This window comes from Cryptomeria japonica, chromosome 7, assembly GCF_030272615.1.
Source record: "Cryptomeria japonica chromosome 7, Sugi_1.0, whole genome shotgun sequence".
Classification (NCBI taxonomy): Eukaryota; Viridiplantae; Streptophyta; class Pinopsida; order Cupressales; family Cupressaceae; genus Cryptomeria; species Cryptomeria japonica.
In genome coordinates this window covers 859,269,730-859,285,848 of record NC_081411.1, presented here as the reverse complement: position 1 = coordinate 859,285,848, position 16,119 = coordinate 859,269,730, and the positions used below count along the sequence as shown (strand labels likewise).

Below are 16,119 nucleotides of genomic sequence, written 5' to 3'. Positions count from 1 at the left end.
TAGACAAAATGCAAGATTTAAAAAGAAACGCCCCCCTTTGTGCAAGAAATTCGGTCCTTTGGGGAGAATTGAAAGGATCATGCCACACTTGTAATGTGCCCCCCCCTTTACGTACTTTGCGAAGTTACCCAAGAGGCCGAACTTTCTGATCTGTCATCCCTCTTGAGTGAAATATAAGCCATACCCACTTTGGAAGGGAGTGCAAACTCGACTTTTGAAATTCAGTTTATTAAGCCGAAATGCAAACCCTCAATCTTAAGAAAAGACTCGGCCCTTTTGAATGAAATGCACGACTTTTCCTTTAGTGACTTCTATTAGAATAATATCTTTCTCTTTGTGTTATTAATGGTCATTTAAGTCGTTTCTAATTTCGCATCTAGTTAACGATTGTTTCTTTTAGAAACATCGTCTTTGTAACTCTATTTAAAGGAGCTTAGTCTCCTTGATTAATTGAACAACATCGATTCTTTGAAATCCATATGCTTTTGCATCTATATTATGGTATCAGAGCCTTGGTTATTTTCGAAATAATTTTTCAATTAAAAATTCGTCATGAATTTTTAACAATTGTTTTTGAAAAATTTCTTTGTTTATTCGAAATTGCTACTTTGGCAGTTCGTTTTGGCTGCAACTACTAGGGTTTTCTCGCTATTTTCTGCCCTCTCCCACGACCCGTCTCTCCTGCATTTCGCGCAACCACGCGACGCGTTTTTTCCCGCCTGCAGATTTTTTTTCTGCCATTTTTGGACGAAAATCTGCAGTTTTGGTTGGGGTTTTGACCCTCTAGATTCAGTCGAAATTTTTTCTGAGCACAAATTCGTGGTGGGTTTTTCGAGATCCCAACTGGGTCGTCGTCATAATTTTTTGGGTGCCTCGATTTTCGAGCCAACGGATCCAAATTCTGATACCAGATTCCTTCTGGGTTTTTCGCAAAGATTTCTGGGTTGTCTTCAGATTCTTCTGGGTCAGCCGGAATTTTTTTCTTGAAATTTGTGTCAGTCGTACTTCATTTTTTTAAGTCTGTACCTGCATCTGCCTCTATTTCTGCAGTGGGATTCAAATTTTTTGAATTCTGTGCCGGCGCCTCTTCTCAGTTTTTTTCGTTTTTCGTGCATTGGGCAACGTGCAAGATGGCGTCATTGACCAACTTGATGTTGGAAGGTAGTCAGGTTTTGTGCACTTAGCATCTTCTCAATACCTCGTTTTTCGTGCCTCAAAAAGCGTGAAGATGGCTTATGGGCATCGATGTTTGTTTTGGTTTTTAATATTTTTTTACCTGAAAAAAATTCTGATGGGTTTTAATATTTTTTTCCCTTGAAAAAATCTGTGGGTTTTAATAATTTTGTCCTAAAAAATTATCTGTGGGTTTTTCAATATTTTTTATCCCTGTAAAAAATAAAATAAAATAAAAATCATGAGGGTTTATGATTTTTTTCTCAAAAATTGTACTTTGTTGGAGTCTGTTTTTCATCGCACCTAGAGTTGTTGTGCAAACATCTGCACTAGTCTCTTATTTGCAGTCTATTTTTGGGCATCTTGCTCATCTGCAATAGTTTGGAGGGTTTGCCGATTTTTTCCTCAAAATCGTGACAGTTGTTCTTGGTGTGTCTCTGGTTACAGGGAGGGACAGTTCTCCAACATCAGGTTGGACGGTTGGTGTTGTTTTGGGTATCTCCAAAAGTTCTGCAGTTTCTGGGAGGGTTGGTGGCAGACTCATCTCAAGTGGTAGAGTTAGTGGCAAGCTCTTGTCTTCTGTGCAGCGTGTTCTAAGAAGAAGGGGGCAACCTTCTCTGTTATTTCTCTTGGTAGTTAGAACGATGACCATTAAGGTAGGGTATTGGAATAATATCTTTCTCTTTGTGTTATTAATGGTCATTTAAGTCGTTTCTAATTTCGCCTCTAGTTAACGATTGTTTCTTTTAGAAACATCGTCTTTGTAACTCTATTTAAAGGAGCTTTGTCTCGTTGATTAATTGAACAACATCGATTCTTTGAAATCCATATGCTTTTGCATCTGTATTAACTTCTTTTAACTTGCAAAATCCATTAAAACGCCGACCTAGAGGTTAAACACCCTATGAAACTTGGCATTCTCGAATTATTCGCGCGACTTTGCTTCACATCGCGTCCTCTCCATGAAAAGTGTGAACTTCATGTTCTCTTCCCTACGCTTGAAAATGCGCAACTTACATTAAAGACCCACTCGCTTGGCCATAAACTCGAACATTATTACCAAAATGTGCGATTTTATTATGCCTCTCTGACTTGCGCAATTTTGAAATTTTCGGCTATATAGCACAAATGTGGAACCTTAGTTTTCGGCTTAATGAAGTGTTTGTGCGACTTAGACCTTTCTCTCCCCTTTTGGCTTACAAAAAGGTCATTGCGCGATTTTGAAATTTAATGAGATTTTCGGGCAAATGAGCCCTTCTGCATGATTTAGACTTTTGTTTGTTTTTTCGGCTTACTAGCTAGCTTTGTGAACTTGTTTTGATTTTCGTCTTAAGTGAGTGAATGGCGCAATTTTTTTGAAGGCGTTTCTGACTTGGTCGAATTTCTTACCTCTTCACTTTTCGGCCTAAACAACTAATTTGCGATTTTTAAGCAAACTTCACCCTTTTTTCAGCCTACTAGCCGATTTTGCAAATCTTAAGTGTCTTGCCTTTTCCGTCAATGAGAACCTTTTGGCATTTCGTTGGTGGTTTTCTTGCATTTCGGGTTAAGAAGTCGGATTTGGCGAACTTTCTCTCATTTCGGCCTAAGTGGTCAATTTGAGAGTTTTGAGTGATTTTCGGGGTTGGAAGGGATTCTGGCAGATTATGCTTTGTTTCCTTCTGCAGAAATCTCTCTCTATCGGGCAGACTTCAAAAATCGGGGGTCCCTGTCAAAAAGATGGGGATGTGGTGCAATACACACAGGTTGGAGTTGCCTTAACATTACTATGTTCTGTAGTTGAGCAGTCCTCCTCTCACAACTCTGATTTTTCTTTCTGCTCTATTATCATCACTTCCTCCTTGTCATCCTCTTGTGTTTCTATATTCTTCACCATCTCAGGTTCCACCTTTGTTGCTTTTGACTGTTCTTCCTCATGAATAGTGAATTGAAGTATGGTCTCTTGCAATGGAGCACAGTAGTCTTCTGTTGTTCCCATCAAATTTGCAAAAAGAGGAAAATATATTTTCTCTTGCATATCTTCAATCTTCTCAAAAAGATCATTATTTATCTCATCACAAGAAATTACATGATCTATAATGACAAGTTCTATCTCACTCTTGATTTGCCATTTCCTTTGTGAACTCTTTCCTATCAATTCTTTATTTTTTGAAAAGGAGCGACCTGGCTTCAATCTTTTCAACTGATGCCTGTATTTTTCATACATTTCAGCAGTTTCTACAACCTGAAATTTATAGTAATTACACATCTTGTGAAAAACCCCATGAGTACTCACGGAGTCTATGAATACTCAAGAAGTATGTGTACTATGATTTGATAAAATTTAAAACTGTCTATCTTGCTTCTAAATTCCTATTAACATGTTTTGTATTGTTTGTTACATACACTAAGGAAGATCAAATTGTTTTTAACAAATTTGCAAGTTTAATAGTTGGAGATTTTGGCTTGTACTTATTCATTAATTCAATTTACCAAAGCATTTGTGTCATTGTGTTTAAGCCTATTCATGTTATTACGTGCACTTGCACTGTTTAGTCCCTGCATTTAGCTAATCAAAGTAAGCATGGTAGTTGTTGTAGGATTTCATTTAGTCATAAAGTCTAAAATTTCTATTTGCCTTGAGTTGAAGTGCATATGAGCCTTTTGCTCAAAGTGAATCCAAATAAACAAATCTTTTGTTTTGTTTACTATGAATGTGAGCCACCCCAGAAAACAATATATAGATTGTAACTAGCAAGTACATATTGTTCAAATTACATTACTTTTGTTTACGAGGAGCTTACTTTCTAATTTGAAGAGTGGCTCTACCACACATCTATTTTGTTTTGTTACTTTGAAAGGTGCAAATTATAACACTAACTTTATCAATCCATGAGTTTTGTACGCAACAAACAATTAGGAATATTTATATATTTAAAATATTGTTTCCTTCAACTCAAAAAAACTTTTGTACTCATTTGATTGATGTATACATGTCTATGTGATCAAATTAACTTCTAATTCATAAGTTTATTAGGTCTTTATAGTTCATTTGATGAACGACATATAATAAAATCTTTAAATCCTTAAAATACTCTCCATATTTTATGATTTTTAATCTGTCAAGTTCGAGCATTGAGTCTAAGTCCAAGTCAAAATCACCCAGCCAAATATGTGTGAACTCCAAGTCTTATAAATATGGCATGAATTTATAGCCTAATCATTTAATGCATTAATACTCACTTAGCCCATATTGTAATAAATATGAGAAAATATTACAAAGTAATTGTTTAATAGTGCACGACTGCTTTTGCAATCCTAACAAAACCATAGTGCTATTCTGTTAAAAAAAATAGTATGAATTAGTTTAACACATTGTTACAATCACTCAAAAAAAATGTTATCAAAATTATTTAAGAGATCTTACCAGCTTAACTACTAAAGACAGCCCCATTTACTACAATATATGCTTACATTGATGTTCCATTCTAGCATTAACCACTTTATACAGGTTCAGTTTTTCCACTTGAGTATCTCAAATTTTATTCTTCAAGGACAGTTAAAATCCACATCAGAGTATTTGTAAATCAGGTTTCTCAACATCTAAGGTGTCACAGGCCATATTAAAAAACCCATTCTGTTTAAAAATAAAATCAATAGAGTGCAGAAGTTGCAACAAAAAATAGACATGCCTGTCGAGTTGGAAGATATTTGCGGCGATAGTTGAATATTCCTTCATTTCCGTCCACAGTTGAGCTTTCATGGATGTGTAATTCAACCTGGTAAAAGGCATGAGTGCATCACAAGCATGATTGCAAAGTGCTTATATTTTACACTTCAAAAATCGCTGCTTCTTTGAATATTTTAATGTAGGTTAAAATCATGCATTTTTTGAATAAATAAAACACACTGAAATCATAGTACCAACAGGGAACTCTAGCACCCAGGGTAACGAACCAATAAAGGACCAGTACTAAGACTGAACCCACATGCAAACCGGGGTCAAAATAGAAGGACCCAATAACATTAGTGAATTTAAAACTTTTTTTGGTTTACAAACACTGCCTTTAAAATAAACTGGCCACTATTAAGGTACTCTCACACATTTTTTACAAGTTAAATCGATAGGTACATATTTAACTAAGATGGATAGAACCCACCTATCTATACACCAATTCCATGGATGATATACAATTCTGATAATTTAGTTTTCTTGTTTATGTAGTTCAAAGTTAAAAGTAAATAACAAACTTTGCTAGATGGGCCACATCATATATAGGATTAAATACCTTCAAGGAAAATAATCTCAATTTCTCAAGAATCTTATCATAATGCATATTGAGAAGGCCTCAAAGAATGATTAGCATCCAATGTTTGCTACTTGGTAGAAACTCGACACATCCTTGAAAGAGAGACAAAACTTTCATGTTGCATGTGATAGAGTCTTTAGTAGATTTATATTATAAGAAGCTTACCTCAGTTGGAAGAAGCGTAACTGGAGAAGAATCAGAACCACAGCCGAGATCAAGAACAATAGCTGTAAATTCCCTCCCTTCTTCAAGGAAAATTTCAATTACGACTCTTACATCTACACCCTGCATATCCAAAAGAAGACTATGGAATAAAATGCATTTATCTTCCTCGTTACCATAAGAACAAGTTAGCATCAGTTCTTTATAGGTCTGCACTTAATCTAAAAAATGAAGTTGCAAACCTCTGTAATCAACTTATTTGCCTTTCTAAGGGCATCATCAACACCAAAGGCAACATTAACGCCAATGCTTGATCCTGCACAAGCTGGCTTTACCTGCATGTGATAAAAAGTATATATTGAAGAACAAAATAATCTTTCGTTGAAGAAAGCATGTAATGCCTTCTACTTACAAATGTACATTTTTCTAAAGAAAAAAATAACAAGAACAGCCATGCCTTAAATTACTGGAACTGTTAAGAAATATTCATTTTTAAAAAGCAAGCTTCATGTTAATATTTGTTCAATTCTTTTACACGGGTTGTCAAACTTCGAGGTCCATATGCAGTTCAGGTGGTCTGCGTGGCTATGGAAGCAGACAATATTATGCTCATAGTTTATTGCTGACATCAGCAAAGTAACGGTCTATTTAGTAATATAAAAAATTTGATATCAAACAGAGCCACCTCTGTTTTATCCCCTTAAAGATGAAGTAACTGGAAGTGAGCTTATTGTGTTTAGGTTGTCAGTGTTTTCATTATTGGACCATTCTTAAAAGTAAAAAAGATCAGTAGTGTGATAATGAAATATAGTGAATCAGGACCTCAATTGGTAAGTGCAGCACTCTCCTGGAAACTATGATCACTTTACTGCCTTTTTTCAGTAAGAGTAGGAAAACAAGTTATCTTCAATACAAATTTCAACTTTTGGCTTTCCATTTACATCATCTCATCTTAAATCCTGCTTGGCTGTGATGAACTGGAAGTCTTCCAGCATTATCAAACTTTCTTTTGAATACCTGCTTCATCTTTTTCTTTGGTCTTCAGCCTGATCTTAACAGCAGTTATAGTTGTACAAATATAGGCAGGCCTCAGCTCGCTTCAAGATTAATGCTAGATAAAAGTCCGCATTTTCTGAAATTTTAGTCATTTACACATGCTTGAATCCAAGACTTTTCGGAGACAATGATATATGCACTTCCATGATTAATATAGTGAGCCCCTTTGCAAAATTGATATGAATCCAGATGGTGTTTCAGGACTACCTGTTTCATTAATGACTCCAATATGGAGATACAGTATCGCTGTTTTAACTTTTGGTTGCAATTTGACAACCCATGAGAAAATTTAGTCTTGTTCTTTTCATCTAAATTTCGGCACTTTTGATTATTCTTTTAGTACATTTCAAAAATAACTAAAAATATTTTTTTCTCTGAAACTAATCAGCTTAGACAGAGATACCCATCTTCAATAAAATTAATACAAGAGCAGGCTTCTTGTAAATAATACAATGGTACAAAAAAGTGGACGATAATAAACTTTTCATCCTGTTATTTAATTGATTCTTCTCAAGCATACAATATCATTGTTTCTTTTTTACTTAAGTGTCCCTTTTTATATATTCAGGGACATTGCTTACTCTTCATTTTTTGAGATGATATATTGAGATGCATACACACCACTTGAGTTCAGTTACTTTAATTATCCTTACAATATTTTAACATAGCTAAACAAATGTTATGTCCCCAATTGGGATCTTACCTAGTTTACCCTAGAATTACAATTTGATCAGGATGGTTATGTCTAGGAATGCACAATCGCCCACTTAACCCTTGATGTAGACCCAAAATACTCTGATCAGTATGTAGACTGCTATCCTAATTTAATAATGAAGAGACTATAATTCCTAGCTTTAATTGAATGCTTATCTTTCTCCTTTGATGATCCTATTGCATACCAATTAATATTCAAGCCTACTGTAAACGATCTGATCTGATCTCTTCAATATAAAAATCAGATTCAGACTTCCTTATTCCAATTTTCTGATCCCCTTTGTTATTTGATGAACTTGCTTGATGATTGATTGATTTGAACTTATGAACTGGTCTGCTCTTATGAGCACCAATTTTGATTGAATTGGTGTCCTTCTGTTATTTCTGCTTTAGTTGATCTGCTCTCTATTAAGTTAATTTTCCTTCCTTACCCCTGGTTTCCCTTTTGACATAGCTGCCTGCTTCTTTGCACTTAGATTGGTTATATCTATAAAGGAATATTCGAATATTTAAACAGAAACACCTCTGCTATAATATGCATGTGTGGTCCACATGATCTCCAAGATATCAGAGGTAAGTTAGGCCTCTAAAGTTGTAATGTCCCTTTTCTGGATTACTTTGTAGTTTGCCCACAATGGATTAGATGATACTACATGAATCGGCTTGCTGCTTATATGGCTATTTCTGCTCCTGATCGATTCTACCCCTTCCCCCATTTCACATCATCCTCTTTCTATACCATTCCATGCCTCTTAAAGAGGCTACTCCTCCAATTGAGGCGTCTCTTCAGGAGGTCGGCCTTTAATAAAATTGTTTTAACTTAATTTGAAATCATTTTTTTAATTCTTTCAAGGTGGCACTTATATGAGGGAGGTCATCCACAATCTAACCTGGTTTATTTAATTTATTCAAGTGGTGCTAGTGCAGGTTGGCCTCTTATTATTATTTCCTGTAATGTCCCCCGCCTAGGTGACAAGCAATTGAGCAGGGATTGGCCTATCATCGAGTTCTCGTAGGCCAATGGAGTGGAAAGGGGACCCATTCTGAGGCTTGTGGAGCTACGCAGGGGCTTTATAAGCCATTTTGGACAGTCTGAGGCAGTCTCCTAAATTTTAGGAGGGTGACCTATTTTGGGGGGATTGACTAGGAGTTGAGCGGGACGCAGCAGGGGACCACAAGAATCATTATGGAGGTTTTGGTTGCAGTTCCTATTTTTTTAGGGAGATCCCTATTTTTAAGGAAGGCACTGGCAGTCAGCCTATTGGCCTTTCCAAAGCCAATGGATTGTGGCAGAAGGCTTCATAAGTCATTTGGGCAATCAAGGATGATCTCTTAACTTTAAGGGGAATCCCTATTTTGTAGGGGTTGATTGGCAGTGGCCCTGCTATATTTAGACATCACCCTTGGACAGGCAGCAGCACTCAATTTTCAGTTCGGAGTCCATGTGATGATTTCAGAAATAAAAACGAAATATTAAAGTAATTACTTTAGTATTTTATTTAAATAAAATAAAGTGATGCTAATATAATAATACTTTATAAAGTGGCCCCCGTGGCACTTTTTCCCTAGGAGGCATCAACTTAAAGTTGTTTTTAAAAGGTAGTCATTTGTTAATGATGAATTAGACCCTTGGAGGAGGTCAATCCACTTAGGAGAGAATATTCCTTAATAAACAACTTATTATTATTAATAAGGGAGTTATAAGGGGTTCGAACTTGATGAGGAGAAATAAGTTTATAAAATAAACTTTATTAAAATTAAGAGAAAACCCTAAAAGGTTCGATTAGGGTTGGAAGTCAATAAAGCAACATGAGGAGGTTTCATTTCAGCATTCAATCATTCATTTTTAAAACAGCAAATTGGATTTGAGCTCTAGAGAAGAGTTTCAGCAGCAGAACAGACTTCTGGGAACGAAAACTCCTTGGAGATTGGAAGGTTGGACAAAAACCCAACATTTTTTGGAGGGTGAATTCATTCAGAATTCAACATTGAGTAGAAATCAGTGAATCGGTTATTTTGATGGGCAGATTTAAGGGATCAGATTGCAGATCTGGGTTGTTTAGGACCTACATTTCCATCTCCATCAGCATACCAAGCCTGCCGTACCTCCCTATGGTTGTTTGCAGCAATTACTCAGCTGGGCACAGGGTTTAGAGGGCATCACCAGGTGTAAATCAGACAATAGGATCTGCTGTTGCAGATCAGCTTTTTGATGGTGGTAAAAAAAAACAGTAATTCATATCATTCCCTATCACAGAGATAACCTCGATCTGTGCAAGGCATTGGATGGATATCCGCATATTCCATTTCCTATAAGGCGTCTCAGCTAGATCAGCAGATCGCACTATATTCCTAGGGTTTAATGTTTTTATAATAAGCGATCTGGAAGCTTTCTGATCAGAATTCCTGTAGCAGATTTATACAACTCAATTCTCTGTATCCCATTGGTCATTTCAATAAATTCATCACTTGGGAAGCTTGGAAAATCCGGGTATGTTCATTAGTGAATTGATATTGCGAGTCTTTAGCTAGAAATCTGAAAAATTGCTGTCTTATCAAAAAATCAGAGTTCTGATTCTTATGACAGTCATATACATTATTGTTGATGAGAATAAAAGGTATAATTATTTTGCATATGTTTGATGATAAACCCTTGCATTATAATTTGTCATTGAAATTTCAACCCAAACCTAGTCAATAAACTCAAAACAACCTCAAACAGCAACTTAAACAATCAGAAAATTAGCTCAGAACTTGGTGGGGATCTTTCATTGCCTTGGGTCAGCCCCTTACATTTGTTTATCCCCTCATACTTGATTGTATAAATCTGCGACTGGTTTTGGAACTATTGCAACTAGGGTTTGTGACGGGTTTTTAAACTGCTGCGATCAGGGGGCATGATAACAAATTGTTGTTCTTAGATCACAATCTTTTTGATTAAGGTAAGCAGGGTTTTGAAATGGCCCATAATCTTTTACATCAAGAAAGATAGAGCATGAAGCGCAGCAGGACAGCAAGGAACAACCAAAAAAGACAACAAAACAACAAAGGATACAACCCTGCACAGCTTATGGAAACCCAACCAAAAGCAGCGAGGTTTAAAGAAATGATCTAAAGATTTTTTGGTTAACCTTAGATAACAATGTTAACATGGTGTCTTTGTGTTCTTGTTTCTTGAGCATGGATGAATCTTTTTGTTGTTCATTTTAGATTGTTTAATCTTGTCCAAGCATGGTATTGGGACCCCTTTGGGCAGCCTGTTTGGTAGCCATGCTTGTTTTAGTCAGTTTGTGAATAGTTTTTAAGCCATTTTTGTTTATCTTTTGTATCCTGTTCATATTTCTTCGGTGAGAGCACCAACAAACTCCCTCATTAGTCTATAAATAAAAAACAAAACATTTCTAGCCTATAGTTGTACAACATTTTCAAGAAATATACAATATATTTAATTATTTAGAATTTATTATATGCTCTTGTTTACACTTCATTAAAAAAAATTGTCATTTTAAATGGAGATATACAACTTGCTTCTATGATGTTTGTTTCACCAAAAAAAATCTTTTGTTTGTCTAAGAGAATTGATATATTTGTTGAATTCGTTCTTCCTTTCTTTTTGCATGCATCAGACTTTCCCCATTACTTTAATTCTTCTGAATTAACAAAATCCAACTCTTGATAGCAACCACACTAATTAGCTCACTGCAGCAATATTGATAACATCATATGCATTCTTAGCTTAAATGAAAGATGCCGACTGGAAATGACACTAATCTGACTTAATTGTTTTCAGTATGAGTCTTTGACCAGCGAATCAGTGCTTTGGGGTTTGATGGAGTTTTGAGTTTCTTTTTGACTTTTGAAGTTTATGCTTAGAATTGTGACCATATAGAAATAATGCAAATGCAAAACATAAAGAATGATAGACTGAAATTAAGTTTCAGACTTCTGATTTTATTTATCAGCAAAGCATTAATGGAAAAGAATGTTTATTTTCATCAACTAATGCCAATAATGGCCTACCAGGAATCCGAAGCTGGTTTGAGGGTGGCTTTATTTGCCTGAAAAGTGGAATTAGAATGTTTGTAGCACCTCCAGCTGTAGCTGATGACTCCAGTAGGTTTTATTCACCATCTAAATAATTATCAAAAACAAATTTATGAAGAAATCTCAGGTCCAGTACAGATTCTAGAATCTTGCCAAGTGAGGTCTCCAGGAATGACCAAATTTCCCCACTAATTTGCTGATGTAGCTCCAATATGTTGTATTATTTCCAAATAATCACCTGATTTCCTCTTATTGGCTGCTGACAATGAATTCTGAGCATTTAAACTGAATTGAAACCCTTCGAATTATTTCTTTGGTATCCACAGGCATGATGGAATGGTACGGCCAGGACTAGGGAGTACGGCTGGCCCAAAATGCACAAATTTCACTAAATTCAATCTCCTTTCCTGCCCAGATCTGATAATCGAATTTCTATGATGCTGCTGCTGCTAATTAAATGCATGATTTGAGCCTCTTGTTGACCAAATATTAGCTTTTATGCAGAACAGTTGATGAAAGATGAGAGGGTTTACGTCCTATCATCAAAAATTGGGAGTTTCCGTCCCCAATTTTGCTCCAGCTTCCTGCAAAAATCGTTGCAGATCTGAAAAGTAATATTTTCCTTCAAAACAAAAATGCACACTACTCAAAATGAATGCCCAAATCCACTTTTTAATCTCCAGCCTTCAATCGATCCATAGAAAAGCACATTTGGAAGATTCCTTCTTTCCTTCAATTTGGACGTACAAACTTGGGGGATCTCATAACATAACATGGTCACTTTTAATTATATATCTTGCCTAGGAAATCGAGCCAACAGGGTGAAAATAAGTTATAACTTTATAAAGTTACTTTTGTTAAGTTTATTCAAATTCTGTGATCAAGAGGATAGAAGAGATGAATATATAATCTGAAATCAAATTTGAACTGTTGTAGTGTAACTGGAAGGATGCACAACACTTACCGATTTTTGTATTATGTTCCTCCTCATTGTATGCGTGTTATATATATGTGAATGAGGGGGTACGTAGTGAAGAGATATGTCTTCCCACGTGGGAAGACACATCTCTCCCCTACGTACCACTCATGATAACACAACACTTTAACACCATTAAGATCATCGCTTATTGTGAGGAACGCGATTATGAATCGCTTAATCACAGCCCATTAACATGAAAGGGTGTGACCAGTGGCAAACACCATAATTCGATTTAGATTTTATTTATTACTTATTGTTAGTGTATATACCAGAGTTACCCGGGGACGCATCCCCGACCTGAAAACCCCCGTTCCCGTCCCGGGGACGTTTCGGGGACTTGGGGACGGCCAGGGGACGTTTCCCCCCGTCCCCAAATTGCCCTGTATTTTGAGGGGACGTCCCCGAAACGGGGGGACGCCTGCCCTAGCTCTGGGGGACGTCTGTACGTCCTGGGGACAGCTGGGGACGGCTGGGACATCCCCAATCCATCCCGGGGACGGCCAGACGTCCCCCATATCTAAGGCCCTTAAAAAATATTAAAAAAATTTAAAAAGTTGTATTTTCAATTTATTATTTAAATTTTCTAATATAGGCCCCTTATTAATTCAAATTGTTATTAAAAATTAAAAAAATTAAAAGATAACATTAATTAAATTTTAAATTTATTAATTTAATTCATTATTTTGACAATGAAACTATATGGCAGCAATGTAGCCTTTGGGCATTTTGACATAGAGATTAGAAAATCGCCAAACTCGGCGAGTCAATAGAAAAATAACACCCAACGCCTTTATTAAAGAATAAGTTTGTTTGGCTTCGCGGGGTGCTGCCCCTTGACACCACCTTGGGGGCCTTGCCCCCAAACCCCCGTTGAAAAATATGGGGGGAAATTGCGTCGATAGAAGTAGGGAAAATTTAACCTCCAAGTCTATTGATATGCATATTGACAATGTGAATGAATTGAAATTCTGATTTATGAATGCATAATTGCATATTGTCTATTGAGTATTAAGAATGTTGTATGTTCAGAATTTACATTCTAAAATGTTTTCAACTTTTCATAGCATCATACACATGCTATATCCATGTTTTATTGTTTTCATATGAATATAATGTATGTATGCATGCTTTATCCATGTTTTCATATGAACATTTAGAATTTTGAAATTTTCCTATATATTTTAAATTTTTCCTATATTTTATATAGCCGTCCCCTTTGCCGTCCCCCGCTGTCCCCAAATTTGGCAAAAAAATTTACCATCCCGGAAACGCGTCCCGTCGTCCCCTGCCGTCCCCGTCCCGAAAACTCGGGGTAACTTTGGTATATACTAATAGTTTATCTATTAACATATATGCTAACATGTAATTAATCCATGCATCAGAATTATGAAATTGTACGACTGATGTTACAAGAATTAACACTCCCTCTTAGCTAGGGAGGACACATTTCATGTTAGAGAAAACATCACAATTCATCCATTGAGAGAGAAAAGATATCACACCATAGTGATATTCAGAGATATGGTTCAACAATGAATATCAAGTCTCATGATACTCACCATAACTCATAGTTATCAAGTAAGGTATGTGCACTGGCATCAAGTCACATGATGCCTACCATACTGATAATGATTCATGGCATGTCCACGAATATTATGTCCATAATATTCACCATGAAGATCTCTATCATAATCATGGTTTATTTAATGATACCAACCAACTGATATCTACCATAATGTCTCAGAGATATATACTATCATGAGATGTCCACAGATATCAAGTCACATGGTATCCATCAAGATAGATAAATTGATAATTGTAAAATCGTCACCTTACAATATAAATTTGAAACAAGTGTTCATTATTGAAAAGTCGTCACCCTTCAATAATGTTCACAGGGGGCCCATGAAGTCATGGAGTCACACACATGACAAAAGAGTTTACACATTAAACATCTTAAATATATTAGTATATCAGAATAAATGAGACTCTATCTCAAAATTAAATAACATTTTCAACCATACCAAGTTTATCTCTGAAGTGTTCAATCTTGATCCTGGAGAAAGGCTTGGTAAGAATGTCTGCAATTTGATCACTTGTACTAATATAATTCAGTTGGATCACATTCCTTTCCACCATATCTCGAACATAGTGATAAGGAATCCCAATGTGTTTAGACCTGACATGAAATACTGGATTCATTGAGAGCTTGATGCAACTCTAATTGTCACAATAGATGACAATAGGATTTAAGGGCCGACCAAACAGTCCTACAAGCAATTTCCGGAGCCATACTTCTTCTCTTGCTCCCATGGAGGCTGCAATGTATTCAGCTTCTGTAGAACTCTAAGCAACTGAAGACTGTTTTCTACATATCCATGAGATCATTCCTGATGTGCTTTTCCTGTCAAGTATGCTTCCAACCCAATTAGAATCAGTGAATCCATGTAGGTCAAGGTCTACATGTTTATATTTCAAACAAAAACCAATAGTTCCTCGAAGATATCTCAGAATATGCTTTGCAGCAACAAGATGTATTTCCCTAGGTTCACACATGAACTGACTTAGTGTATTAACAGCATAACATATATCAAGTCTTGTGTTTACCAAATACATCAGAGATCCAATAATTTGTCTGTAGAGGGTAGGATTTGCAAACTTTGATTCTGCAACTGCTTCCTTTAGCTTGTGCAAATTTGTCTCCATAGGTGTGGTCATGGATCTACAATCCATCATTCCAAATCTCTTGACTATATCAATGGTGTATTTTCCTTAATTAAGGATTATACCATCTGCCTGCTGCCAAACTTCCAATCCAAGGAAGTAGTGAAGAATTCCTAAATCCTTCATATCAAACTCAGAGGCTAATTCTTTCTTACACCAAGAAATCCAATTACCCTCTCCTGTGATTAGTAGATCATCAACATAAAGAATAAGAATTAATAATTCACCATTGATTACCTTGTAGTAGAGATTTGGATCTGCTTCATTCTTGGAAAATCCTAATTCCAAGAGATGGTGATCAATTCTTTCATACCATGCTCTGAGGGCCTGTTTTAGTCCATATAGGGCTTTCTTTAATCTGCAGACATGTGATTCAGCCTTGTGAATCACAAAACCTTCAGGTTGCTCCAAATAAACTTCTTCTTCAATCTTACCATTCAAAAAAGAAGTCTAAACATCCATTTGATGGACTTTCCATCCTTTAGATGCTGCAATAGCCAAAACTGCTCGGACAAAAGTGTATCTGGCAACAAAAGCAAATCTCTCTTCATAGTCAATACCTTCTTTTGGTGAGAAACCTCTGGCAACAAATCTTGCTTTGTGCTTCTCAATGCTGCCATCTGCTGCATGTTTGATTTTGAAGAGCCATTTAGAAGATACCACAGATTTGCCTTTAGGCCTAGGCACAATATCCCAAACATCATTTCTCAGAATTGACTAATACTCTTCTGACATAGCATCTTTCCAAACTTGATGCTTGAGAGCATCTCCAACACAGGAAGGTTCTGCATCAATGGTCTCACTCATCAAGGCAGTATAACTGGAAAATAGGTTAGGTCTCTTACTTTCTCTGAAGGTCCCCTTTGGAGCAGCATAATTTTCAGCTTCTTGGAGCATCTTTTTAGCCCAAAGTGGTCTCTTCCTAGTTTCGAGATAATGTTCTTCTAAAGGCAAGTCTTGAACTTCATGCTCAGCATT

At 36.2% G+C, this 16,119-nt stretch overlaps 1 protein-coding gene across 2 annotated transcripts in view; it reads right to left on the bottom strand.

Moving 5' to 3' along the window:
* Positions 1-16,119, bottom strand: part of LOC131047033 (uncharacterized) — a 366,423-nt gene that overhangs the window by 261,548 nt on the left and 88,756 nt on the right. For both annotated transcript variants that reach the window (XR_009358409.1, XM_057980827.2), the window contains exons 8-10: positions 5,867-5,959; positions 5,628-5,747; positions 4,845-4,931 (exon numbers count right to left, since the gene is read on the bottom strand). Coding sequence is in view for 1 of the 2 variants with exons in the window: in XM_057980827.2 (XP_057836810.1) it covers positions 4,845-4,931; positions 5,628-5,747; positions 5,867-5,959 (300 nt within the window). In the remaining variant the exon portion in view is untranslated. The remainder of the gene's footprint in view (positions 1-4,844; positions 4,932-5,627; positions 5,748-5,866; positions 5,960-16,119) is intronic.